Genomic DNA, 24,882 nt, shown 5'->3' on the forward strand with positions numbered 1-24,882 from the left:
CTGGATTCCCATATGGCACCAGCTGGGAAGCCGATGGCGGTGCCAACCTATGGGGCCGGTGTGCCCAAGTTGGGGCATCAACTTGCCCGTCCCCCGGCAGCGTGGACCCCCTGTCCCTGCCACCGCCGGCGGGTGTGAGGGCTGTACCTAGACGCCCTGCGTGCACAGAGGTGAGGTGTTTTTACTGTATATAATGACATATACCTATAGACGCTCTGTATCTAGTATGTATATACCGTACCTCTAGTCTTTTCTAATATGTAATACCTAGTATGTCCGGTATATGAAGAGTATAGATATATTTATGAAGGTATGCTATGTATATCCACACCTAAACCGAGAGAGCGTGTGTGTATGTGTGATATACGTACATATATAGGTACGCAGCTGCGCAGCGCGTAGAGGTACCTGTGCGCGCACCAGGCGCACGAGTGTGCGGACCCACGCCTCCCTACAGGACGTACCAACATCCCCTAGTACCTGGGGCCGTGGGTGCCTTATAGCAGCCATACATACGTGGGGACCCCTATAGCCCCGCATCCCCCCCCCCCCCCCCCCCCCCCCGCTTGGGCACACACGACCAGCGAGAACCGGGACACACTGCGCACGGGGGGGGCGTGGCGTGGCTGAGAGGGGCGTGGCGTGGGTGTGGCCCCAGCCGCCCCGCCCCCCTAGCCTCCGGGAGGCGGGGGCGTGGGCGTGGCCCCAGCCGGCCCCGCCCCCGCCCCGTAGCCGCGGGGAGGCGGGCACTTTCCCCTCCAGGTTCCCGCGCCGCTCCGGCCGCGATGTCCCGCCGCGGGCAGGAGACCGACAGGTGAGCGGGGATAAGGGGGGGGGGGGAATTGGGATCGGGGTGTCCCGTCCCTCCCCGCCGCCATGTACCGCCCCGCCGCCTCTTTTCCCGCCTGCCGGGGGCCTCCCCAGCATCCCCGGCTCCCCCCGCCATTCTCCAGCATCTCCGCCCTCCGCCCTTCCAGCATCCCCGCACCCCCCCCCCGGCACCCCCTGCCCACCCCTCGCCCCTATTCCCACCCCCCCAGCACCCTCCCCATGCCCCCCCTGTACCCCCCCAGCATCCTTCACCCCCCCCCCCCATCCCCAGCGGTTTTGGGGCCCAAGGCCCAGCCTTGCACCTGCAGCGGGGGCTCCCCAAACCCCCCCCCTACCCTTCCTCCTCCTCCTCCTCCTCCTCTTCCTCCCCCCCCAGCCCCCTCTCCTCATCCTCGGCAAACAAAAGCTCCGGCCGAGCCAGCGGCGTTCCCGCTCCGCCGCCCCCGGGCTCCCCCCGCCCCGGCTCCGCCCCGGTTGCCCGGGGGGTATCGCTACAACCGGGCTCCGGGGGGGTGGAGGGGACCCTTTAGAAACGAGCCCGCTTGGAGGTTTTTTTTTGTCTTTAATGCTGCGCTCGCCAGCTGGGTCAGCTCGCTTGGGTTTTGCTCCGGGAGGGGGGGAGCTCGGAAACAATGTCGCGACATGAGGGTTTTGCAGGGTGGGAGGGTCGAGCTGACAGTGGCTTTCTCCCTGATTGTAGTTAATTGCGGGGAAAGCGTTTTTTATGGTAAACAGGGCTGAGGTTGGTTGGGTTTTTTTGTTTGGTGGTTTTGGTTTTTTTTTTCTTTTTTTTTTGTTTTTTCTGCTTCTCTCCCCCCAAGTGTGGTTTTTTTAGCTTAAGAGGAGGGCATTGCAACCGTGAAGGGGGAGAAGCAAACCTTATTTAGCAAGTTGCACAAACAGCACTTGGCTCAGGCACCGTCTCTGGGGTATATCCTGGCTTTGTCCAAACCTTCAGATACTATGTCATTATTTACTTTTTTTTTTTTTTTTAAGATACAGTTTGGAAGCGCAAACCCCGTTGTGTAATTCCCCATTCGCGCCTGCGGTGAAACCCTTGCCCAGTTTCTCCTCCGCGCCTAACTGGTCCCAGCACCGTTTTCCCTGCCCTTGACCGACAAACCCTTACAGCCCCGGCTGCGTGGGAGCATCCCCGCGCAGTCGCCTACTCCACCGCGCTTCGCCCAGGACCCCCCTTGCTCGCATCGCTTCCCCTACTGCCTCAGCCATACATTAGGAGATTTCATCTCCTGCCTCTACCACCACCACCCATTCATTTTTGATTTTTTTTTTTTAATTTCGTGTTTGAGTTGCCCTAGCGCTCAAACGCATGGGCCCGGAGCCGATGGGCTGCAGATGCACGGTGGCAGACCAGGATGGGCAAAATCAGTCTCCTGAGCTGAGCTGCCGAAAAGCAACTACGGCAGCGTGGCTTTGCCATCGCCGGCATCCCTCGCCATCACCGGGATCTTTCAGCATTGCCGGCATCCCTCGCCGGCATCCCTTGCCGGCATCCCTTGCCGGCATCCCTCGCCGGCATCCCTCGCCATCACCGGGATCTTTCAGTGTCGCCGGCATCCCTCGCCGTCGCCGGCATCCCTCGCCGGCATCCCTCGCCGGCATCCCTCGCCGGCATCCCTCGCCGGCATCCCTCGCCATCACCGGGATCTTTCAGCGTCGCCGGCATCCCTCGCCGGCATCCCTCGCCGGCATCCCTCGCCGGCATCCCTCGCCATCACCGGGATCTTTCAGTGTCGCCGGCATCCCTCGCCGTCGCTGGCGTCCCTCGCCGTCGCCAGCATCCCTCGCCCGCATCCCTCGCCATTGCCGGGGCGGTGTCGGGATCCCTCACCTGCCTCCAAAAAAGCGAGGGGGTAGATGCTCTTCCCCTGCCCGCGCGGCGTGCGCGGCTGCTGTTCCAGCTGGCCGCTGGCCGGGCGAGGGGCTGAGATATTTGCTTGTGCCGCTGAAGCGAAGGAGAGCTGGATGTCACCTGCCAGTTTAAGGTAACGGCGCCCGATTCCCTTCCTCGGCAGCAGCTTTTACGGTGGTTATTCGGTGGGGCCGCAGGAAAGACGTTGTGGAGCTTTGTGGAGCTTCGCAGGAAGGTTTCCAGACCTGATCTTTATCCGCAAATGATAAAACCAGTACATTTCCCTTTTTCAAGAGCGAATGGAGACTGAAGGTTGGTCTGAATTTGCCACGGGCCGCAAAGGGGTGATGGGCTCTGTTGGGGTCATCTGCCACGTCTGAGCCGCCGTGTTTATCTGAGCTTCGTGCCTCGCTGAAGAAGATCGGTGGGATCGCCACCAAAACCCACGGGTGCCTGGCACGAAAAGTCCGGGCGCTTTGCAAAAGGGGCCGGGGCCGAGGGCTTGTGCCGGTGGGAAACACGTGCAGCAGAGCCAGGCGTCCCCGGCACGGCAAGGGCGAGAGCCAGGGCTGGGGTGACGTTAGAGAAAACTAATTTTTAATCACCAAACCCCCATCCTAAGTTACCTTATAGCCTGGGATTGCCTGGCCAAAGCCAGGGAGCGATGCCAGCGGGCAGGGAGGTGGGTAAATGCCGGCTTGTGTGGAGACGCGGCAAAGGACTGATGGATCTGCTGATGTTATTTCCCGTTTTGTCTTCCAGCGGAGCCGAGTCCCTCTCTTCAGATGAAAAAGGTACGGTAATTTTGTGGAATACAGCGCTTCACATGGGTTTGTTACGAGAAACGCCCATCCTTTGGAATGGAAATGCCAATTTTATAACCGGGGGCTTTAAAAAGCAGAGTGTAACGCCTTAGCTTAACGGATGAGAGTTTGGGGTTTTTTTATACTGATTTTTAAAATTCATATTCCTTTGCTCTTTATTCCCTTCCTCTGACCTCCCTAGCGCAAGACGGCCAAGAGAAGAGTTAAATCTCTTTCAAGCTTATATCCCCCGACCGCTTTTCTCTTGCAGAGGTGGCGGCTGGCGGCGCGGAGGGAGAGGGCTCGGCCGAGGAGCACCCGGCGGGTGAGCACACGCGTGGCTGCGGGTTTTCCCCGCGCGAGGGGTGGCGTGGCCGGCCTTGCGCCCGCCGTTTCCCCGCAACGTTGATAGAACCCCCGTAGACGCTGTTGCAGCTCAAGTCGCTTGCTTTGCGATACCGGTTTCTCTTCGACTTAGGTTTGGCAGAATAATTTATGGAAGCCACGTATGGCGCATCCCCGTGAGTCACGTCACTGGTGGGACGCGCCGGCTCCCACCGATGCTTCTCCCACCTCACGTGCGTGCCACGGAAAACCGTAATTTAACTGGGTGGACTGGGACGTGCCACAGGTGAAGCTCCAAAATAGTCCCAGCTTGTAGAAAACATTCAAATTAAGCGTCTCGAACGGCACCCGTACCCTTCAGAAGGGCCCGGGTGACCCCCGAGTCTCCCCTGGTGCTGGGATTTGATGCTCTGATGCTCCTCTCTGCCTAAGGGTGCCTCAGGACCTTTTTCTGCTCCTATTTTATCTGGCTTGCTGACCAGTCTGGTGTGTTTAAGCTTCTAGATGTATCCTTTTACTTACCGGTGGCACTGCGTGGTTTCATTCTGCCTGTGACTAACGGGGTGTAATTTTGTTAAGGAGAGGACAGTTCCGAAAACAGCTCCAGCAGTAGCTTGGAAGAGGAGTCAGGTGAGCATCGCGTTGGGGTTTTTGTGTTTCCTCTTCTGAAAATTTACGTTCAGCTTAAACCAGCTGCTTTTCATGGGAGTAGTTGCAGCGTTATTGCATAAGACCGTTAATTCGGTGATCGCGTGCTGAAAAGGAGAATGATGTTTTTGTGAGCAAATGATTTCCCAGCCGCTCAGTTTTGAGCAGGGCAATAATAGAGGAGCAGCAGCTAATGTTGCTTTAGCCTCATAGACACAATACACGCAGATGTTTTTACACCACACTAGTTGTCCAAACACCAAGAGGCTATAAATCTGCTTGAGAGTTGGCAGCAAAAGTGGCAAAACAGGATGGACAGGAAAAGAATTAAAGGAAGCGTTTGCTGTTGATGAAAAGCCTGCGGGTTTGCGCTTACGCGGCTTCCACCACCAGCAGTTTATTCTGGTTTCCTGTAAGATTGATAGTCTTTAGTTAAATAATTACAAGGCTTTTTCTCATCAGATGCGGAAGAGCTGGATGGAAGGAGGTCGGGTGAGCGTGCTTTTCTTTTCTTCCTTATATCCGTCTCGCAAGGCGCGAGGAAGCCGCCACGGGTAAGGGACGCACGAGGGTAGCGATAGGTGACGGCCGGAGAGCGATTTAGGAGCTGGTCCGGCCGTCCCCCTCCGCGTCTCTCGGTAAAACGACTTGCCGGAAAGCACGCACCCAGGAAGGGGGTTCGCCCGGGGGGGGCACGCGGTTTTCTCCGCAAACGGAGCCCGGCGCGGGGCTGGGGGTGCGGGGAGATGCCGGACGGAGCCGAGCCGAATTTCTGCCTGCCACGGGGTCGCCGCAAACCCCGCTGCGGCTCGGGGACTGAAATAGCCTGGCCGCGGGAAGGGAGCCAACGCGCCGGGTGGTGTTTGCCTGATGTTTTCCAGGCCGTTCGCTGCAGCGAGATGTTTTTTGCCTCTCCCACATTTGCCTGCCCGGGAGGGCGTTGATGTCCCGGGATGACTTTGGGACAGCCCGGCTGGAGTCCCAGCTTGCGGGGAGGGGTTTTGGTGGGACGGGGGGAGCGGGAGCGAGCGGCTCTGCCGCTCGGCTTCTGCCAAATCCACCCTTTGGGCTAAAAGCTTTCGCCCGATGCGTCGGCTCTGCTTGCTTTCTGTTGCGTTGCGGGGTTAATAAGGAGGATTCGGGCACTTTTCAATCATTTTAGGGACAAATCCACTGCAAGCAGCACGGTTAACCTGCTCGCGGGGAAGCGCCGTTGCCAGCTTCCATGTCGGGTGGTTGAACTTTGTACTTGGCGCAGTGAGACTCGTCCCGGGGATGAATCTGGGTTTTTAACCCCAGTGGAAATTTCCAGTAGTTTGGGCAAGTTACGAGCTTTTGACGAAAATTGTATCCTGAGGTTCAGCTTCATCCCCACGCTGCGCAAAGCCTGCACGCACAGGTGTGCAAGTGTGCCTGCAAGAACTTAGTCCTAGGAATATTCTCCTCGGGTTTTTATGAACGGAAGCGAATTAAATTGGTGGGTTGTCCTTGCTGGGTATGGGAGCAGAAACCCGCTGGAGGCTGAGGTGTTTGCTGCAACTTCTTTTTTGTAGATGAAGAAGAGGAGGAGAAGGAATCGCTAGCGTGCTGCAATGAATCAGGTAGTAACGGATCTCTTGAGGGCTGGGGTTTTTTTCTGAATGCTTAAGTACTTTGCTTTTCATGAGCTGATCATCTTCCTGTTTTCTCACTAGGAGTGAAGTGTCTGCCACCCTGTGAGCATTGCAGAAATGAAAATGTACGTTCATGAAAAAAAAAAAAAAAGATGCACGTATTTTTCATGAGACAATTTGCAGAACGTAATTCTGCTCTCTTATCACCTTTTTAAATATGGTTTTTTTTTAAAATCTATTTATAGGACCAGAAGGAGGAAGTGACCCCTAGGATGCTTTCTGGAGGACAATATGTGTATGGATTTTTTTAATATAATGGGTATCCATTTACATTGTTCTCATCAAGATACTTCTCTCTTCGGTTTAAGCGGGGAAAAAGACTAATTTGCTGCACAGATACATTTGGACTTATACCAGAAGATGCCCCCAAATCCTTAAAAATAAACAACTTAGAGCAGCCGCCCCTGCTGCGTCCAGATCCTGGTCCAAAAAAGCTCTTAGGATGGTTTCCTGCCTGCCTCGTCTTGCTGCAGCAATTAACATCAGGCACATTTTTACATGCTTGTTTTAGTCCGGACGCACCTGAGGGGTCTTGCCCTGCTTCACAGGGATACTCATCCTCCCCGTTTGCACCGAGCTTGCATTTTTCTTTGGATGCCAGCCTTGTTCGCCCTCTCTCTGTCTTGGAAGTTGTCACCGGTGTGTGACGTTGGTGACGTCCGTGTGTGACGTTGCTGTTGTCCGTGTACGATGTCGACGGTGTCGGCGTACGGTGTTGGCTCCGACGTCGACGGGAGCCGGGCTGAGCCCTTTGTGTAAAAGCAGCTGCCTCGTTTGCAGGAAACGTTACGCAAAATGTTCATGACGGCTATTTTGCATGCGCTGGCAGGGTCCTGCTGGCCAGTTTTTAACACTCCAGCGATCGTTTAAACTTCGAGACTGGAGAGAAAAAATTGTTGTGGCTTCTGTGCTATTCAGATAAAGCGCCTTGCGCTTGTTGGGAAGGGAGTTTCTCTGTTATCCCTTGCAAACCACATTGTTAACGGCATTTACTAGGCGGCGGAAAATAAACTAACCGGGTGACTCTTGCCCACGGCAGGGTGCAGCTGGACGCAGAGGGGACCTACCAGTGCAGCCTCACGGGCTTGATTTTTGAGGTAACGGGGGCCGTCAAAATCACATATTCCCTCTTATCCTGGAGCAAATACGCCAACCTCGTGGAAAAGCCGTGGATCGTGGGCGGCCCCCTCTTCGACGTGCGCTGCGACTCGACGCCGGCTCTCACCTCCATCCAGTTTCCCCACTCCCTCTGCCTCGGCGGTGAGTGCCGGCGGGTGCGGGGCTTTGGGAGGGGGGGGGGGGGGTGTGCCGGCTCCCCGGCACAGGAGGCGCTGAGACGGCCCCGCGTCCCCGCAGATCATGGCGCTGGCATGGCCTTCAAGGTTTTGCACGTCAAAGGCGAGGGGGCAGCCATCGAGCCCTCCGCCGACTACTCGGCCTCGCACGTCAAGTGGCTGGTGAGCTCGCTCTCGCCCGTGGGACCCCTCATCCAGAGCCAGGAGCCGGTGCAGTACCACGGTGCCGTCATCCTCTACAAAGTCGTCGACGAGCATCCCTCCTTATCCTTTCGGGTCTACGTGGCTACAAACAACGACTCCTTTATAAAGGTATGGCTCGTGTCGGGGGGGTCTAGGGTGGCATGACGTAGAAGTATACGGGCAGGGCTGGTTATGGGGGTGCTACGCGGAGGATGGGTTCGGCGGAGAGATGCTCTTCTCTCGCCCTACTGTTGGCAGGCAATAGCGATGTACGTGTATAATGAGACTTCCATACTGAAAAGGTCTGCCAAGTTAGGGTACGATGCTTCAGAAAAGAAATACATCAGAAACCTGTTCGCCACCGAAATCCACGGAGCTCAGGGTTTATACCCGAAAGGGCTTCTTGTCCTCGCGCCCGTTCCCCGCTACAATGCGTAGGCAAACAGTAGGAGAGGGCAGCAACGAGTAACCTTCCTTTTATTCGGGTCGCAAACTCTTCTGCCTAATTTCACCCGGGTAGCGCAGGAGCTGAAGAAGTTTTTTTGACGTTTTTTGAGGATGGTGTTTAGTGCGCAGCTTTCTGTAAAGTTTGCCGTGTGGGACAGGTCACGGCCGTTTCGTAGAGCTGGGGACAGAGGAGAGAGCCCAAGGAGCCGCATTAGCACAGGTTTTAAATGTTAATTCCTTTACTGAGGTGAGTAACTTTTAAATTGTATTTTAAAATTTGAATTGTATTTTTAAATTTTAGGATATCTCAAGAGCCGTAAAACATTCAAATAAGAAGTTCATTAAAATTGACAAGCCCCCTGTATGCCAAAAATTACTTCAGAAAGGGAAGAGGTATAGATTAATTTGCGAGCCAGAAGCTGAAATAACTCCAGAGGTAAGTCCCTTAGACAACCCTCTTTTCGTGCATGGCCTCTTAATTAGAAACATGACACAAAATGGCTTTTCCTAGTACGTTCCTGCACTGGCATTAAGGGCATTTTTCACATTCGTTTGCCATTGCGGCAGAAAGCATTTGCCTCTTAGAGCCCTAAAATTTGGGGATGAGATCCTGATGCTGAAGTCAACAGCAACACCCTGGGGAGATTGGAGTTGGGCTCAGATCTGTGCCAACAGCCAAATACCTCCTCTTTAGCTTACGCGTTGGATAAGTATTTATTTTTAACATATTTACATTGTACAGGAAATTGAATTTGTCGATGGATCTCTCTTGAAACTAAAAAGTTACATTGAAGTCTATTTGGAGAAACCCGACGACTTCACCTTGTCTTTGGTTGAGCTGGAGTCTGATGCGACCGTATGGAAAGCAAGACTAAGGGAGAGTGAGTCTTTGGTCTTCCCACGGCTAGTTCGCTCCTGCGGAAAAGATGCAGGAGTTGGGGTATAATTCCGCCCTTAGATGCACCTAAATTCCCGCCATTAAAATCGTGGGATTTGGAGCCGGAGTTGATAAAACACAAAGAGAACGGCTCCGGGAGGTCGGGTAGTGGATGTTGTGACGGCTGCGGGGTGTGCGGGAGGATGCTCCGCTTTAGTTTTACTTACTGGGAATAATATGCAATCTCTATTGCATATTATAGATGGCGTGCTGCAGCACATCGGATACAAGGGGAAAAATCGTCTCATTATGTGAAATCTTAGCTCAGCAGCCGGAATCCACCCAGCAGCTTGGTTTTGTGCCTGAGAATTGTTGGATGTAGGGCATAGCAATGGGAATTCCTCCCTCACCTTTTGTTTCCTCTGAAAACTGTTTCCCAGGTGACTGGATACATTACGATCAGAACAAAAACGAGCAGAAAAGAAGCGCAGTCAGTAGTAAGTCGATCTGAAGATAAGTCGGGGTTGCTTATTCTCTGGGTACCTGGCTTGCTGTTGTAGCTCAGGTGACACGAAAGAAGTAACATCACCTCTCGCTTGCTTCTTAGATGTCAAAAAGCGGAAACCAGCCCTCAGCATTTTGGAAGAAGACGAGCTCTGCAGCAAAAAGCAAAAGACTGGCAATACTGCAGGTAGAGCATTTCTGTGTCGTTTAAAATAACAGGTTTGAGTTGTGGTTGTGGGGTTGGTTTTTTTTTTTTTTTTTTTAGCCCATGAATTGAACCTGAGCTCGCTCTTTTAAAGACTTGCACAAATCTGAGCAGGAAATAGGGGAGGAGAAAGCACTGCTTTTGTAGGTGCGGAATTTGTACCTACATTGGTATGCTTTAGTACACTGTTTGTCGTTCACTGGGTAAGTAAATGGGGAAAAACGGCTAGGAAATTTGCTTTACAAGGGACAGCTAAAATGATATTGTCTTCTAGGACTGGGAAATAGTGGCTGTTTTTGAAGGAAATTCCCGCTGTGTGTCTCAGATTTTGCATTTGGGCTATCTCCTGAGCCATAACAGGCTAAGTTTTTCTGGAAAAAAAATAAAAAAAATAAAAAAGAGCTCCCACTTATTGTTGACATGTGATGTCCTGATGGTCAGAGATACTCGGTGGCTGGGAGCTCCCACCCAGGAACTACTCATTTACTAATAGTTTGTTGGAAAAAACAGAGAAGAAATAATATTATTTCAATAAGTCAATGACAAAAAAAATCAGCAGAAGTAGCCACGTAGGTGTTTGTTTATGGGTGCGTGTAGCCACCAGAGGGAGAGCTTCCATCCCTCAGAACCTCAGGTTTATGCAGAAAGCCGCTCAGTCTGTGTAACAGCGCGGGCTGAGACTTCGGAGCCGTGGTAATTAAAGGAAAAACAAACATCACCTTCCTGGAGCAGCCGTAGGCTTCGACAGCAACGGGCATCTGAACGTGCCGGGAGGTAGCGAGTGCTTGGTGTGGCCTTAACATTACATGTCTCACAATTTCTGGGTGCTTGGTAACATAACGTACCAAGGGAGGTTCTTTTGCTGGATGAACAGCTGCTTATAAATGGGGAAAAAATCTCTTTACAGCAGCAGCCAGCACACAGTCGGTGTTGTCGTCTTCGTGAGCTAGGCTTCGTAGTCCTTCGGTGCTTTTCTGCAGCGCTTGGCTCTGAGCTTGCTGGATAATCTGAATAAGAAGATCACCTTCATCGTACGTCCCCTGGCCGCGCACAGAACTAATAGTGTAATTTAGTTACAAGTTTAATGAGAAGGGCAGTATTAAATCTGTTCTATGTCTTTTCAGATGGAATTGAAATAAAAATCTTAACTGATCAACAGCTGATGGTGATCGCAAAGCTGTTTGGTAGGCAGTGGAGAGAAATTGCTATTGAGTGTCTTCAGATGGAGATGAAAGACATTGAGCAGATTCAGGCAACGGAGGAAGAAGTTAATATGCAAAAATTTCTGGTGTTAAGCAAGTGGAGAGACAGAGAACAAGGCAACGGAACTGCAGAAGCTTTGTACAGAAGTCTCCGTGAAAAAGCGTCCCATGAGATACTGCAAGCCCTACAAGGTATCGCCTTCCCATTACATTTATTTAATTACATCAGTGTGTTTCAGGTGTATTTTAAGAATTCGCGTCAGAGGGTGTACCAAATACCTAGTACGTGTTTTACTACGTAGGTCAAAATTGTCTCCCTTCTGATATTAGCAATGACTTTCTTTCTTGCGGCATTTTTATACTTCCCTTCAGAAACTTAGAAAATGAATATTTTTGCACTGACCGGGTTGAGAGTACTCTCAGCGGGACCTGGCCGTCACGCTCAAACAAATCAGTGTTACATACCCAAGCCAATTCTTCATTGTCTCGGGGAGTCCAAAGAAGAGATGTTTGGGCCTTTACTCTTGTGTATTGTAGGAAGGGTTAATTAACGCCTTCCCCTGACGGATGACTCTGCGGTTCGGTCCTGCAGACCCGTGTGTGTGTGTGTGTACGTATTTCCTCACTGCCCACGCGTGCTCCCGCTCATTTCTGCGGGGCTCCTTACGTTCGGTCCATCCTCTGCAGACCAAAGTTGTTCACCGAGATGAGAACTCAGCCAGCCAAGGGGAACCTTTCCCAAAACCTAAATATATTTTTTTCTGGAACAGGCAAAACTTTGTTCTTTCTTCCTTCTCCCTAAAAGCAACCTGGCTGCAAAGGGTGGCGAGCTGGTCGTGCTCCCTCGCTCATCTGACCCTCACAAACCTACCCGTGCCGTAGCCTTGCGCTGTCTCCTAGGATTTTAACTTGAATATTGCAGTAACTTCCAGAGATGAGATAATCCGTCTGTGTTTGTTTGTGCGGGTTCCTCTCCTCAGGTTTCTCGGCACGGTGCTGAGCCGGTGAAGGAGCGCGGTGGGAGCTTCACGTCACGCTTCTCCGGCCGCTTCCCCGGCGTCTCGCCGAGATTTGGGAAAGACGACGCAAGGCATCATCGCTCAGCGGAAAGCTTAGGCGGGCTCTTCGCAAGAAACGTAAATGAAGTTTTGCGCGGATACGAGCAGACCTAAGGCTTTCGGGGGCAATGACTCGTGCGGTGGATCCCGGCACCGCGGCCGGGAGTGCCGGGCATCGCGTTCGGGGAAACCCAACACTGCCAACCGGCTTTGTCTCATTTGAGCCAGTCCTAAAAGACATGAACACTGGAAGAAACCAGTTTACCTTGTTCAGGTGTATGATCCTTATCTGGAAACGTTTTTATTTACATCAGGGAAAGACAGGGAGAAAAGTTACACCGTGACTTTCGTCCCCTTAAAAAAAAAAATATCGAACTGCCAAAATCATGAGGTACATCGTATTTCTGACAGATGCCCAAGATCAGGGAAGAATGATCCTAAACTTGCAGATAAATTCCTTTGCGTAATCACTGTATATATACATAATTACTGTATATACTCGCGTACATTCAGTCCTTGTTAAGCTGTGGTTCTGTTTTCTTTCATGGGAGCACCACTATTGACTTCAGGCAGCTTTGAATTTTGCTGGGAATTCCTTCTTCACTTTTCTATATAGCCCGTCTCAATTTTCATGAGATATTTTTTAATGTTGTATGTTTTTTTTTCTGTATTATAAACTTTTTATACTTTTTTTTTACTTGATTAATTTTAACTTGAATAGAATTAGGTGCTTAAACTAAAATGGGAAAGCGAAAATCTCTGTGAAGGCTGTTACTCCGTCGGCAACGCACGTACTACAGAATTGGAAAAGATTTGGAATGTTATTTGCAGAAGAGAGCGGAGGTGCTATAAAGGAGATTGTCTAGTTTTTAAAGACACAGGATTCTTCTGGTCATCTTCCTCTGCGTATGTTTATGAAAGAAGCAGCATACTTTTAAAAAATAAGGATTAAAAAGGAAACATTTACACTATTTACGTATGATTTTTTCGGATTATTTTTTTATTTTAGCTATTGGGTGAAATGTTGCAAGGTTGTTGTATGTCGTGGGCCGTCTTTCCAAGCCTTGATGCTCCACGTTAAGGAACATCCCAGGGGGTGGCCGAGGAAAAGGGCTGTGTCGGTGCCCAGGACCTCGCGGGCTTTTCTGCTGATGGGGCGTTTAGGGGGGAAAAAAAAGCTGTGGGAGGCAGGGTGGGCTCGTGGGGGGCTCTCCAGCCCCAGGCAGAGCTGCCCTTGGCTCTTCAATTTGGGACAAGCGGCGGGACATTGCCATCAGGGGCACCTTTAAAATACCCGATAAAACCCAAAACTCTAATAGGACCCTCTGGTCAGAAGCAGAAATCAGTAAATCTAAGCTGGAAAGAAGATGCTTGTTTGTAATAACGAGGGTGACGGGATAGCGTAGCAGAGGGCGAGAAGAGATGATAAGGTCTTCGACCTTCAGGTTCTTTAAACCAAATTCAAGAACCTTTTTAAAAAATTCTATTTCTGTGGTCTTCAGTTTGGCTTTGTTCCAGTTCTCGCAAGCAGAAGGAATTAAAATATTACAGTTGCATAAGGTCAGCAGGGCACCGGGCATGAGGTCGTGCTTACCTTACGACTCGGTCTGTGCTGGGGATCGTCTGTGGGAGTAGGGATTTTAAACTAAGATACCAGTGCTGAGTGTTATTACGGTATGCCTTTACATGCCAGCAAGTATTTTAAAAGTATGATCGATATGATATTATCATATTGATTCATGCTATATCTCAAGGAAGAAAAAAAAGTCATCACGTTTTTTATGCAAACTTTGATTTTATTAGGCAATAAATAGAATAAATAAGGAATATCATCATAAATAAATTGATTATTATAAATAGGTTTCAATTCCTGAAAATCACAGCTGAATAAATAAAACAGTGAAGACAAATTGCAGTTGAGTGTTGGGTGGTTTGAGAACATTTTGGTGCTACAATGTAGCTTGTTTTCTAGAAATCTAGAAGCTGAACGTGATGGCTTAAAAAAGCACTGAAAACAGCTCGCTAAAACCTGATTTCTAAGAAACTCTGTGAAATAATTATGCTCTAGGCTCCTTGAAAAGCCCCCAGCCACCTGGCAGGGTACTGACCCTACTCTTTTTTTTCTCCAAAACGTTCCTAGGTCAAATTTATACCCCAAGCGCTGGCGGGCTGGGCGCTTACAGCGAGCTCTCTGCCGAGGTCAAGTAATTCATCATCCTGTTGATGGTGACCGTGCGGATTCGGAAGGCGTGAAGGATGCTGCAGAGCCTCATCCTCTCCTTGAAGGAGGTCAGCCCCGCGCCTGCCGACGGCTGCGGCACGCTCCCGCTGCCCGTCTTCAGGGCCTGGGAAGAGGTAGGGCTGTTAAAAACTGTCATCACCAGAAAGTGGCTAAAACGTAAAGCTCTTTAGGGTTTTTTCACCCCCTGAGTGATAAACGGCAAGGCTTAGAAGTAATGTATGTAAATGAGAGATTTGAAATATTTAATGATATCATTAATAGACTTAGGATGCGCAGCTGTACTTCCCTTGAGACGAAGATGGCCATTCATGCACAAAGGCTCTTTCTGCCCAGGAATAAAGATGCTTTTTTAATAAACAGCCTATGGCCGGCTTTGTCTAGGGACCCGTTAGACTGGGCTCGTCTGCCCGTGGCCAGGATCTCCGGGCTACCGGGAGATGCTGTGTCAAAACAGGCAATTAACTTTTTTTTATTTTAAGTAGCTTTTGTTAAACAAACCAACAGGCTTTTAACATCTATTTCCTCTAGTCAGTAAGACTATTTCTCAAAGTTCAGTACATCCTGTGTCATCTCCAGTATAGCAGGTGTATTACATTTCAGTATTTGGATGAGAAATAGAGCCAGGCCCCTTTTACTCTATCTTTTACTCTATTTCCGAGTTCTTTGAGGAACTGGCAGAAAATCCTGTACCCCGTCTCCTTGCGAGAGCAGAGCAGCGTGAAATAAGGAGGGCTGCTAAGGAGCCATACGTCTGAGTCCTGATGTATTGACCACATCGGCAAGGCAAAAATATGAAGCGAGAGACATAATTCATAAGACTCAAGTCTTCTCTAGGGAAAAACAATAGCAGACAATCTTTTAAATTGCCAGGTTAAAGAAAGGTCGCTATTTGACTGACTACAGAGTGAAGCGCACTGAATTAAAAACCCTGGTTTAAGACAGAAATAGTAGAAAGGAAGGAGACAGAAATACTTACTTTCATCATTTCATCAATCTTTGCCAGCACCTTTTGATCACTGAAGTTCTTCAGCTCTGCCCTGTAGGCATTCAGATCCTCATAGATGCCCTGCAGGCATTTAGTCTGCAAAAGTCAGAATTATTAGGAAATGTGGGAATCTGTAGTTAAAACGCTTTAAACATAGGCCGAGCAAAAGAAGGGGTTCTTTGGGGAAACTTGCAATTTACCGTAGCAAAAGTAGATCTTTCCAGTGCTGGACAGTTTCCAGTCTGCAAATTAAAGAAGAAATGAGACATGGTGATTTTGTGGAAGTGTGAATTATATGGCTGTTCCACGAAAATAAGATGCTGAAACTCAATATTTTTTTTTTTACCCTTGGATCCTCAGATGTGCAGGCTTTTATCGTGTTGGTTTGATTCTTAGTGATATCTTCAAGATCAACCTCTTCAAGGGTACACTCAAATCCCAGGGTGCTGAGATCCTGTGTTAAAAAGGGAATAAAAAAGGGTCATTGACTCAGCTTCACGGTACTGCGCGTACATATATGTAAATACACACAATTATAAGTGATGTGTCGCAGCTGCCTGAGCTTAGCTGAATCCTAGGAATGAGGCTGAGTGAGGACCGTGGTTAAATACAAAAGCTAGCAAACGGACTAAGAGACTGAAATGCATGGGGCAGTTGCGCTTAGTGGGCATAAGCTCAGGCTTTGCACAGATTTGTTTTATGTGTCGTCGTGAATCGCACTGCCTCCGTTACTTGGAACTATTCTCTCAGACATCGAATCTATTGAGAACTTTATGTCGCTATAGTTTTAAACGTAAAGTATCTCTTAGAAAGTGAAAAATAACTAATACCATCTGCATAGACGTTTAACGGTGCTCACTGACCCACTGCAAGTGTGGGAACGATGCACCTATTTAGTGGTGGGGTTTTTTGTGGTTCTCCAAGATGAATCTTGCAACAATAGCAGGGAATTTTAGCAAAAAAAATCCCCTTGGCACTACTGCCAGGGGGCTTTAGTGCGGAAAGATGCTAGAGCACCGAACCGACGACACCAGCAGCAACATGTGAACACTACGACAAAGTCGTGAGCAAGTTCTTTCCTGAGCCGGTTCTGCAGTGGCCTTAGAGAAAGTGTTCAAAAACGAGAGCGCTCCTGAAATTGCTGGCACCGCTAACGGTGTGTGTGTGCTCCTGTGGGGTTCTGGTGAATAAGGGCCGAGAAAGACACCTGAGCAAATCCCCATCCTAAAGGGCTGGTCAGGGGAGGCATGAAAGCAAAGACCAGGCGTAGAGTTTTAAAGGGAGTCTGCAGAGAGCATCCACCCCGCTGGGTGCCCTCACCAACCCGTCTCTGCCTGCCTGGGTACCACCACCAACCCATCACTGCCTGCCTGGGTACCACCACCAACCCATCACTGCCCGCCTTGGTGCCATTGCTGCCCCATCACTGCCTGCCTGGGTACCACCACCAACCCATCACTGCCTGCCTGGGTACCACCACCAACCCATCACTGCCTGCCTGGGTGCCATCACTGCTCCGTCGCTGCCCTCCTTGGTGCCCTCACCAACCCTTTACTGCCCCATCACTGTCCACCACAATACCCTCACTGCCCCATTGCTACCCACCTGGGTACCCTCACCAACCCATCGCTGCCCACCTGGGTACCATCACCAACCCATCACTGCCCGCCTTGGTGCCATCACTGCCCCATCACTGCCTGCCTGGGTACCCTCACCAACCCATTGCTGCCCACCTGGGTACCACCACCAACCCATCACTGCCCGCCTTGGTGCCCTCACCAACCCATCACTGCCTGCCTGGGTGCCATCACTGCCCCATCGCTGCCCACCTGGGTACCCTCACCAACCCATCGCTGCCCGCCTTGGTGCCATCGCTGCCCCATCGCTCCCCTCCTTGCTGCCCTCCCCAACCCATTGCTGCCCACCTGGGTACCACCTCCCCATCACTACCCCCCCACTACCCTCCCCACCCCCTGCCCACCTCCCCTCCCCAACCCGCATCCCCCATCCCCATTTAACCCCCTCCAGGACCCCCGGCCAAACCTTCAACCGCCGGAGGGAAGCGTCGGTGGCTTCCAGCAACTCCCAGGAGCGATTCAACCCTTCGGCGAGGCGGTGAGGAGCCAGGGGGGGCTGCGGCAGAGCCCGGCCAGGGGCGGGCAAGACGAGGGTCAGGCAGAGAAGGGGCAGCGGCAGTGCTGGCCGGTTCCCTGCCTGTCGCATGCAGAGACGGGCGGCAGCTCTGCGGGGGGCTCGCCGCCCGCCGCGCCGCTCCATGCTGGGGATGCTGGTGGGGATGCTGGTGGGGATGCTGGGCATGCTGGTGGGGATGCCGGTTGTGGTGGTGGTGCGGGATAGGGAGGGGAGAAGTGGTGCCCGGTTGCCGGCGGGATCCTCGCCGGCTTTTTATCAGGGGCGGACGGAGCGGGAGTTCCCCCTCTTCTCCTTTTCTTTTCACAGCGGTGATTCGGTGAGGCAAAGCGGTGGAGGGGGGCTGGGGGGCCGACAGGACTCATCCTGAGAGCTGCTGGGGTTGCTGGGAATCCCAGTACGGCATGGGGGGGGGGGGGGGGGTTGTGGTGGTTTAAGGGGGGGTCCGGGGGTCGGGACCGGCAGGGGAGGCCGGCTGGGGATGCTGCGGGGCAGATGCGGTGGAGGGTGGAAAGGGGTTCGTTGGGGCTGTTGCTCTCGCTGCGAGCTTTGGGGTGAACTGGGACGGCTTAAAGGATGTGTAGGACACACGGAGATGCTTTTCCATTTCTGTTGTTTGCTATTAAAAACCGTCACGGTGTGATGTCGTTAATGAACGCTCGCTAAAACCCGCCTGGAAACTTGCCTTTGGCCGATATACTCGGTGTGATGGCTGAATATTTCAACATTAGTCCACGTGGCCGTACTTAGGCTGGCCAAAAGGCTGTAGAAAATTTTCTATCTGTCAGGTCTGCTGTGAAGTCGATGGGAGTTTTGCTATTGACTTGGAAGGGAGCAGGATGAATCAAGAGTTTTATATTGCATTTTCAGGTTCTTTTTATTTTAATTGACATCTTGTTTCCCATAAGAAGGCTGTGGCATGTCTAAATGCTTACTTTGCTAGAATACCAGCACTGCATAATTTTCCATTTTCACTGTGTGTTTTCCATTTCTGCACTAGTCATTAGGCTGTGGTTTTAATCTTGTGTAGGAGACTTTTTTTTTTCTGACACAGAAGTGAAAGAGACCTTCCGAATATGCTTGCATGCATGTTCTTGAAAAGGCTTCAGTTTGGCTTTCCAGGTTTCTTTGCCCAATGCTCAGTCATAGCGTTGCCCTTGGCGTCAGGGCATGAGGTTCCTCTTCAAGTAGGGCACTGACGCACAATTTGGACAACAGTTTCTCCTTCGTGGCCTCCCTGTGCTGCACTCAGCCACGTACTGGGATATTAGTTAGGGTTCTTTGGCCGAAAGGAGGGATACTTAGCCCAAATACTTTCAGAGGTCTCTGAATGCAGCTGCTCTTGAACGGGCATCGCGCACAGAACGATGATCTCAGGGGCGGCTGTGCGTGGAGGTGCCTCTTCTCCACCATCTCACGAGAGAGGACTTTCCTTCCCGCTGCTGCGTCCCAGCTCCCGGAGGGCTTGCTTTGTGACCCAAGGCAGTGAGGAGGCGGGGGAAAACTGGGGCTAGAGGATGCCCAATGTGTGCTGCTGGGCTGGCAAGAGCATCTTCCCGGAGGACTTCACCTCCAGAGGGACCCCCGGCAGCCCCCAGCTGAAAAATACAGGCTACGCAAGCAATCAGCCACGCGAGCAGGACGCTTCCGATTCCCTTTGATGCAAAACCTTGAGCTATATTTTGCTTTCTTCATGTAATTTCTGTCTCTCACCGTATATGGCTCACAGATAATTTGCAAGGAGTCTCCTGTTGTTGCACAAGTGTTTCCAAAGCAGAAATGCTTTCTCGGTCAGTGCTCCCTCAGCCCAACGGTTAGGTAATGGATTACTGAAACACTGGGTGGGTTTAATTTGCTGATAAAATGGTATATATCCTAATACTGGTGAGTGATTTTTTTTTTCCTGGCAGAAGAAGAAATAATTGAATGTTGCTACATTTGCTGTTTTACGAATAGGAAGGTTTTCCTCAATTATCTATAAAGAACCATGCCTGGATGGTACCATTGTCACCACTCATTTTATTTTCCTGCTAACATCTGAAATTGAAGTCCTTGCCATGCTGGGCTGCTGAAGATCCTTGTACACTTATTGCGGGATCCAGATAAATCCAGAGACCTGTTGAAGCTCCAGCACTTGTAATCGCACTCTGGAGACCCAAATCCCCCCGGAGCAGCAACCCCACAGGTATTGCGGCGAGAGTCACCGGGGCAGATGCTGAACATGATGTTAACGTGGTGGTTGTGCCGGTTTGGATGGGTGGTTAGTTGAGCCTGGCCAGTTTCTGCTCCTTTTGCCCAATTTGTACCATATCTGTATTCTCTGCCTGACTGCGCTTGCGTTTCGGCTGTGGACTGAACACGAGGGCCCTCTTCTGTAAGGCACTTTTTATTGAGATTTGTCTCAAAGTGATGTATAAAAGTTATTAACTCCTAGGTCCTAGCAATGAGGTAATAAAGTCTTGAGGATACGCTTATTTGGGGCAGATGTTATATCTGGTTTTCATTCCTAGCCTCATCCATCTGTCTGCCTCCTTCATCTCAAAGCACCCTATATTTGACCAGTGGTTATATACAGCCTGACATCTAATATTACTATCGTTTTGGGGGGATAGATGTAATAATATTTTCTATGGCAGCAGCATCTAAAAGTGAAAAGCAAGTTCTTTTGAAATGGAAAGATCCATGCCCTTTTTACTGCATGTGGTGTCTTGATCTCAGGTCCCCATCTCATCAGGCAAACGAAGGATTATACGGGTGGAGCGATGCATTTGTTATTGAAGCAACAAAGATAGGGATGTATCGTGTACGCATTTAGAAATACAGTGCTGTAATTGCTTACCATAGTCTATTAAAACTGTTGGAAGTTGCATGATTTTACAAGAGAAAATGTAATTCCGCTGGCTTTACTTCAACCATAAATTGCTCTTGCTCTCTCTGAAGCTAACCTCCAGTGAAAAATAAGAACCGTTCTGGGTCTAGCTGTAAAACTGTAACATTATTGTAGTCAAAACCGGGTGAAATTGTGTTCTTGGCTATGCTGCACTCAACCAAAACAATACCTAAAAAACCTATTTGAAAAAGAAAGGAAAAACGATAATAATAAAGAAACCCAATTAGAAAAAACCAAAACCCCCAGTTCAGTTTAGTTTTGAGGACTGTATATGCGAGTGATGAGAAATAGGATCTTCTCCAGCCACACTCTTCTAAAAAGCTGGGAGTTTCCTGGAAACGCCTGCTGACACAAGGTGCTGCAGTGCTAACCCTTCTTTCAGTCTTGGCTCGCCTTCTCTCCCCTCTGACGAATAGAAATCTAATTTTTGTCTTCATGGTTGCTCTCCAAGCCCAAGCTAAATGAAGACCACCTTGCTTTTAGAGTAAGCTACGGATGAAGAGCCGTGAACGTCACGCGCCGTCTTCTCCATCGCCAGCTGGGTGCTGCGGTGAAATGGTGGTTAGGGATATTTCCTAACCGGGTCTCTAGTTGCGTGCTGCTATTTCTCCTGTAATATGTAAAATTACATGAATTTTCTTCATTAGCAGGCAGCTCCCAAACCCATTGTGAAGGTCAGGTAGTGACTTGTAACATATCTTCACCGGGAAGAGATGGGTTGTTTGTGGGAGAGCCCTATTCCCCATAATTGTAATTATATATAATTATGCAATAATTTTATATATATATAATTAAGCAATAATTATATACATAGATAAACTAAAGCTGCAGTATGATTATATCACAGCTAGGCTGACAGTTAATTGTAGATAGTTGCTACACAAGAAGAACAGCAAACGGTTGTGTGGAATAAGATTTCTGGATGCTTCAGTAAATAAAACTAATTTTTATACTATTTACCTCACTCAGATACGGAGGGTTGATCATGGATAATTTTTTTTTTGCTCCTGGATAATTTTTTCGGCAGATCCGGGGTCAGATATCTCACCAAAATAGCCTAACTGACAAGAGCGTTTCTTCTGATTTATGTTGGGAGCCGATGACTCCATCAAATGGGAAAGCAAAGACTTGAAACTTGCCTGGTGTTTTTTTGGCTGTCGGTGCTTATTCATTGAGGAATCCCCTGAAATACGTAACCCTAAGCATGTGCTGAAGTTTCATTGATTTGAAGGCTAAAGTCACATAATTAAACGTTATTTCTGAGTCAGAGTGGCTTTCCTGAACCCGCAGCAGTGCACTGAAACCCGTAAGATCCTGGTGTTAATCACCTGCACCCCTTGGCTCTCCTCTCTTCCAGCCATCGCCGGAGTCCGGGCGGTTTTCCCCGTGACCCCGCTGGGTACCGCAGCATCTCCCCTCTTCACTGCGAGTTTCTGGCTTTCAGGTCACAGCCTGGCAGCTTGGGGACCCCCAAATTCAGGGGGTGTTATTTGGAGGCTCCACTCCAAAGCTCAAAGCCACATGTCAGGGGGCTTTTTGGGGGAAAAGGGATGGAGCTGGCCGTGACCGCTGGAGAGGTGCTGTGGGTCCCTAAAAAAGCACACAGGTATTTTGAATGGTTAAGTTTTGGGCAGGTAACTTCTCCCACTGAAATGGGAGGATTGTTTGAAGAGCATCCTTGAACATGGCGGGGGGAAGAAAGGTTTTTTTACTGAATCAAGCTATGCCTGAGATAAGCCGGGAGTGACGCTTTCTTTTTTAAGCCCAAACTTTTGTTGGCAGCTTTTTCAATTGGATGTAGGAGCTGATTTTTTCCCCCCCTCATCATCAACTGACTGCGTTTACTGCAAAGTTAACTGCAAAGCTTTCTGTTGTTAACTGCAAAGCTTTCTGTTAAAGGAACATTGACCCCAATCTCAGCACTGTCACTCTAAGGGATCGCCATACTTCTCTCACGATGCTTTACAGAAAATAAAAGGTGTGGGCAGGCTCCAGGAACCCCTACCCACAGAAACAACCTCGGTGATGTGGAGAAAACTCTCCGCCAACCCTGTGGCTTTTGTTTTAAAGTTTTATGACACGAATAGAAATAAAAAGCTCCTGCGAGGACTTTCACGGGGCTGGGGTCCCTCCATCAGGGCACGGAGCGGTGGTGCCTCTCCTGCCCACCACCCTGGGACCTCAGGACTCCCGTGGGATCCTCCTTTGTCCCCTTGTGGTCTCTGCTCCCCTAAACCCCGAAAACACCGGGGTGAGTAACGCGGCTGGGGCTAGCGGCGCGGTGCCTGTGGTTTCGCATGTGGGACGGGAGCGCTGGCCTCTGCTGAGCGCAGCGCTGCCGGCGCTTTTGACGGTCCCTCTTTCGCTCTTGCTTTCTGTTTCCACCCACTGCAGCGTTTCTCATCTCCGGGTGCTTTTTTTTTTCCTGGTTTTTTTTCATCCTACCCTTTTATGTCCCGTCTGCGGGGGCAAAGGCTCTCACGGGTTGAGATGCTGGGGCTCTGATGGGAGAAAGGGGTGATGTGGTCGTGCTCTCTGCTTGCTGGTTTTTGTATTCACCGTTTCACCCGGCAGCGGTCTTGCACCCGCGGAGAAAAAGGAGCATTGATATTGGTTGACCAGGAGATGCATCAGCGCGATGGGTTGGTTTTTTAATTTTTTTGCATTTCTTTGATGCAAAGTGATTGTCTGAATCACATTAATGATGGACTCAACCCTTCACCCCACCATGAAGAAGGAGGACGGAGAAAGGGTCTGTGCTTTCAGGCGCTGAGCCAGCCGATGATTTAATACCCGAGAATACTTACCAACACGCACAGGTCAGAGTCTCGAGTGCCTGGGGATACCCGGAGAGCTGCTGGCATGACTCACGCTTACAGCATTCTCTGGTGAGAGAAGGAACCCAGCTCCAGTCCCAAGAACACGTATTTGGTAGGAGTTATTCGAACACCCGGCCCACCCCGGGGCGAAGCACGCTGCGATGTGCTGTACGGGTGGGATCACGTTTAAATTTTATTTTTTTTTTACCTTGGTGAGAGTAAAAAAATAATAACGCAGTCTCGGTGAAATGAAGCCCTGACCGAAAGGAGATCACAACCCCTGGGTCTTGGTGGGAAAGGGTGCGGTCCTTTCCACTAAAGCAATTATTAGAAGAAAATAATGTCTCTTCATGGGTGAAACCCAGCACTTTTGGCATCACAGGGCGGTATTTTGTCGGCCAGACATGGGCGGCGTGTGCTGGGATGGCTCGGACCCTGCAAAGGTCACTAGGAGGGACCGGAGCAGCCGACGTCCTTGCAGGAGTAAGGATTACACGTGTGAGTAGAGTGTGAGTAAAGTACGGGTTACATGTGCGAGCGAGTGCCGTTCACCTTCCAATTTTCCGTACCACAAATACATTGAATATGTATGTATTATCCTCACTAGGCCAAAGATTATTCATATATTAGCTGTTCCCAGAGATTAATTCCCAGCAGGTCAAATAAGGGCAGGCCCAGGTGGTAACAGGTATGGGAAAATAGAGGCTTTTTGTCCAGTTACTTAAGGAAGAGAGAGCACCTAGCTCATGTGTGCTTGTAGGTTTTTGGGATAAATGAAGCTCTGTGTGAGCAGTAATTCCTGAAGAAAGAGAAGCACATGGACTAACTGACTTGCTTGCTCCGCGTGCTGAATCTGGGGGGGGGGGGGGGGGAAGGCGCCCCCCTCGCAGGCAAAGCAGCCTTTGGCTCTTAAAATCATCCCGAACGAGAACATTAAAGATATTTGCAGCAGCTTCTCTAATTTCAAATTACAGATTGCCTCATCCTCGGAAATGAAAGGAGGAAGGATTTCGAAAGCACATGAATCCAGCTCAGGAGCGTTGGGTGGCAGCTCTCCCGCTGCACAGGGAAGCAGAATGTACGGCGAGACTGGGAAGCATTAAACGGGTTTGAATCCTAACAAATGCCGTGTGAAAGCTTTCTTTAACCACCACCAGCTGGGATGTGCATCTCTTTCTTTTTAAAATGCCGTGGGTTCGGGTGGGGGCAGCCGGACGCAGGTCTGTGCTTGTGGCAGAGCTACGGTCTCCAGGTTAGACCAAGCCGCAAGAAAAACACCTTACTGAATGATAACGGGGACACACAGCACAATCGCAGCTTGTGTTTCAACTCAAGGCCTTTAAAAAAATATTTTTTATTTAGCGTTCCAGGTTGCTCTGAAGGAAACCCATTACAAATCCCTATTAGCTTGGTTTTTCTCGATGTTAAGTCACTTCTGGAGGAGATCGCAATGCTACTCTCCGTCCTGCGGGCTGGCACAGCCAGGAGAGGACAAGCCGAGGATGGGGCTTGCCTTCGCCGGGAGAATCAGAAGCTGTAGGAGGGCAAGCTCCTTAGGCTGGGTGACTGAAGCCCTTCGGGGCCCGAGTGCTGGTTTTCTTTAGCTGCCTTCCACTAAACACAAGTGAGGGGCTCTGCAGGTGACTTAACGACTCGTTTCACAGCTGGCTGCGTGCTTCGGCATCGGCATCGGCAAAGGAAAGCCGACCGTCCCGAGCCCAGCGTCTGCCTTCGCACGCTCGGACCCCGTCGCGGTGTCTATAGCTCTGCTAACTGGAAGTGGTCAGTGGGAAGGAAAATATCGGTCACAGAATAAAAACTTCAGAGGTTTGAGTTTGAAATTATTTTTAA

The 24,882-nt window shown here is 50.2% G+C and overlaps 2 protein-coding genes across 6 annotated transcripts; one reads left to right on the forward strand and one right to left on the reverse strand.

The window, feature by feature from the left end:
• The first annotated feature begins 752 nt into the window (after positions 1-752).
• Positions 753-12,912, forward strand: LOC126039698 (uncharacterized). Of its 5 annotated transcripts, XM_049803218.1 has the most exons (16): positions 2,420-2,837; positions 3,467-3,498; positions 3,779-3,832; positions 4,432-4,482; positions 4,963-4,992; positions 6,054-6,101; positions 6,195-6,238; positions 6,359-6,408; positions 7,213-7,433; positions 7,530-7,780; positions 8,400-8,534; positions 8,841-8,979; positions 9,416-9,472; positions 9,583-9,666; positions 10,809-11,078; positions 11,867-12,912. In XM_049803218.1, the coding sequence occupies exons 1-16, from the start codon at positions 2,710-2,712 to the stop codon at positions 11,884-11,886; spliced, it is 1,614 nt and encodes a 537-aa protein (XP_049659175.1). In that variant the 5' UTR covers positions 2,420-2,709; the 3' UTR covers positions 11,887-12,912. The 5 variants fall into 5 exon arrangements, 4 of the variants coding, with proteins under 4 accessions (XP_049659176.1, XP_049659175.1, XP_049659173.1 ...); XM_049803219.1 differs by lacking the exons at positions 2,420-2,837; positions 11,867-12,912 and adding an exon at positions 753-814 and having other exon boundaries at positions 10,809-11,835; XM_049803216.1 differs by lacking the exon at positions 11,867-12,912 and having other exon boundaries at positions 10,809-11,835.
• Positions 12,913-14,092: 1,180 nt separating this feature from the next.
• IL12A (interleukin 12A) lies at positions 14,093-17,448 on the reverse strand. Its single transcript, XM_049803442.1, has 5 exons — positions 17,215-17,448; positions 15,518-15,625; positions 15,372-15,413; positions 15,163-15,267; positions 14,093-14,289 (listed from the first exon to the last, which is right to left on the reverse strand). The coding sequence occupies exons 1-5, from the start codon at positions 17,446-17,448 to the stop codon at positions 14,122-14,124; spliced, it is 657 nt and encodes a 218-aa protein (XP_049659399.1). The 3' UTR covers positions 14,093-14,121.
• Positions 17,449-24,882: the final 7,434 nt, after the last annotated feature.

Source organism: Accipiter gentilis, chromosome 6 (genome assembly GCF_929443795.1).
Source record: "Accipiter gentilis chromosome 6, bAccGen1.1, whole genome shotgun sequence".
In the NCBI taxonomy this organism is placed as follows: domain Eukaryota; kingdom Metazoa; phylum Chordata; class Aves; order Accipitriformes; family Accipitridae; genus Astur; species Astur gentilis.

Bases quoted from the DNA above. Each gene is read 5' to 3' on its own strand.
- IL12A (XM_049803442.1), bottom strand. From the start codon at position 17,448: ATGGAGCGGCGCGGCGGGCGGCGAGCCCCCCGCAGAGCTGCCGCCCGT. The intron at 15,626-17,214 runs GTTTGGCCGGGG...TTTTTAACACAG, and splicing joins CTTCCCTCCGGCGGTTGAAG to GATCTCAGCACCCTGGGATT. The intron at 15,268-15,371 runs GTAAATTGCAAG...TGACTTTTGCAG, and splicing joins AAAGATCTACTTTTGCTACG to ACTAAATGCCTGCAGGGCAT.
- LOC126039698 (XM_049803216.1), top strand. From the start codon at position 2,710: ATGCTCTTCCCCTGCCCGCGCGGCGTGCGCGGCTGCTGTTCCAGCTGG. The intron at 4,993-6,053 runs GTGAGCGTGCTT...TCTTTTTTGTAG, and splicing joins GCTGGATGGAAGGAGGTCGG to ATGAAGAAGAGGAGGAGAAG. The intron at 7,781-8,399 runs GTATGGCTCGTG...TTTAAATTTTAG, and splicing joins ACAACGACTCCTTTATAAAG to GATATCTCAAGAGCCGTAAA.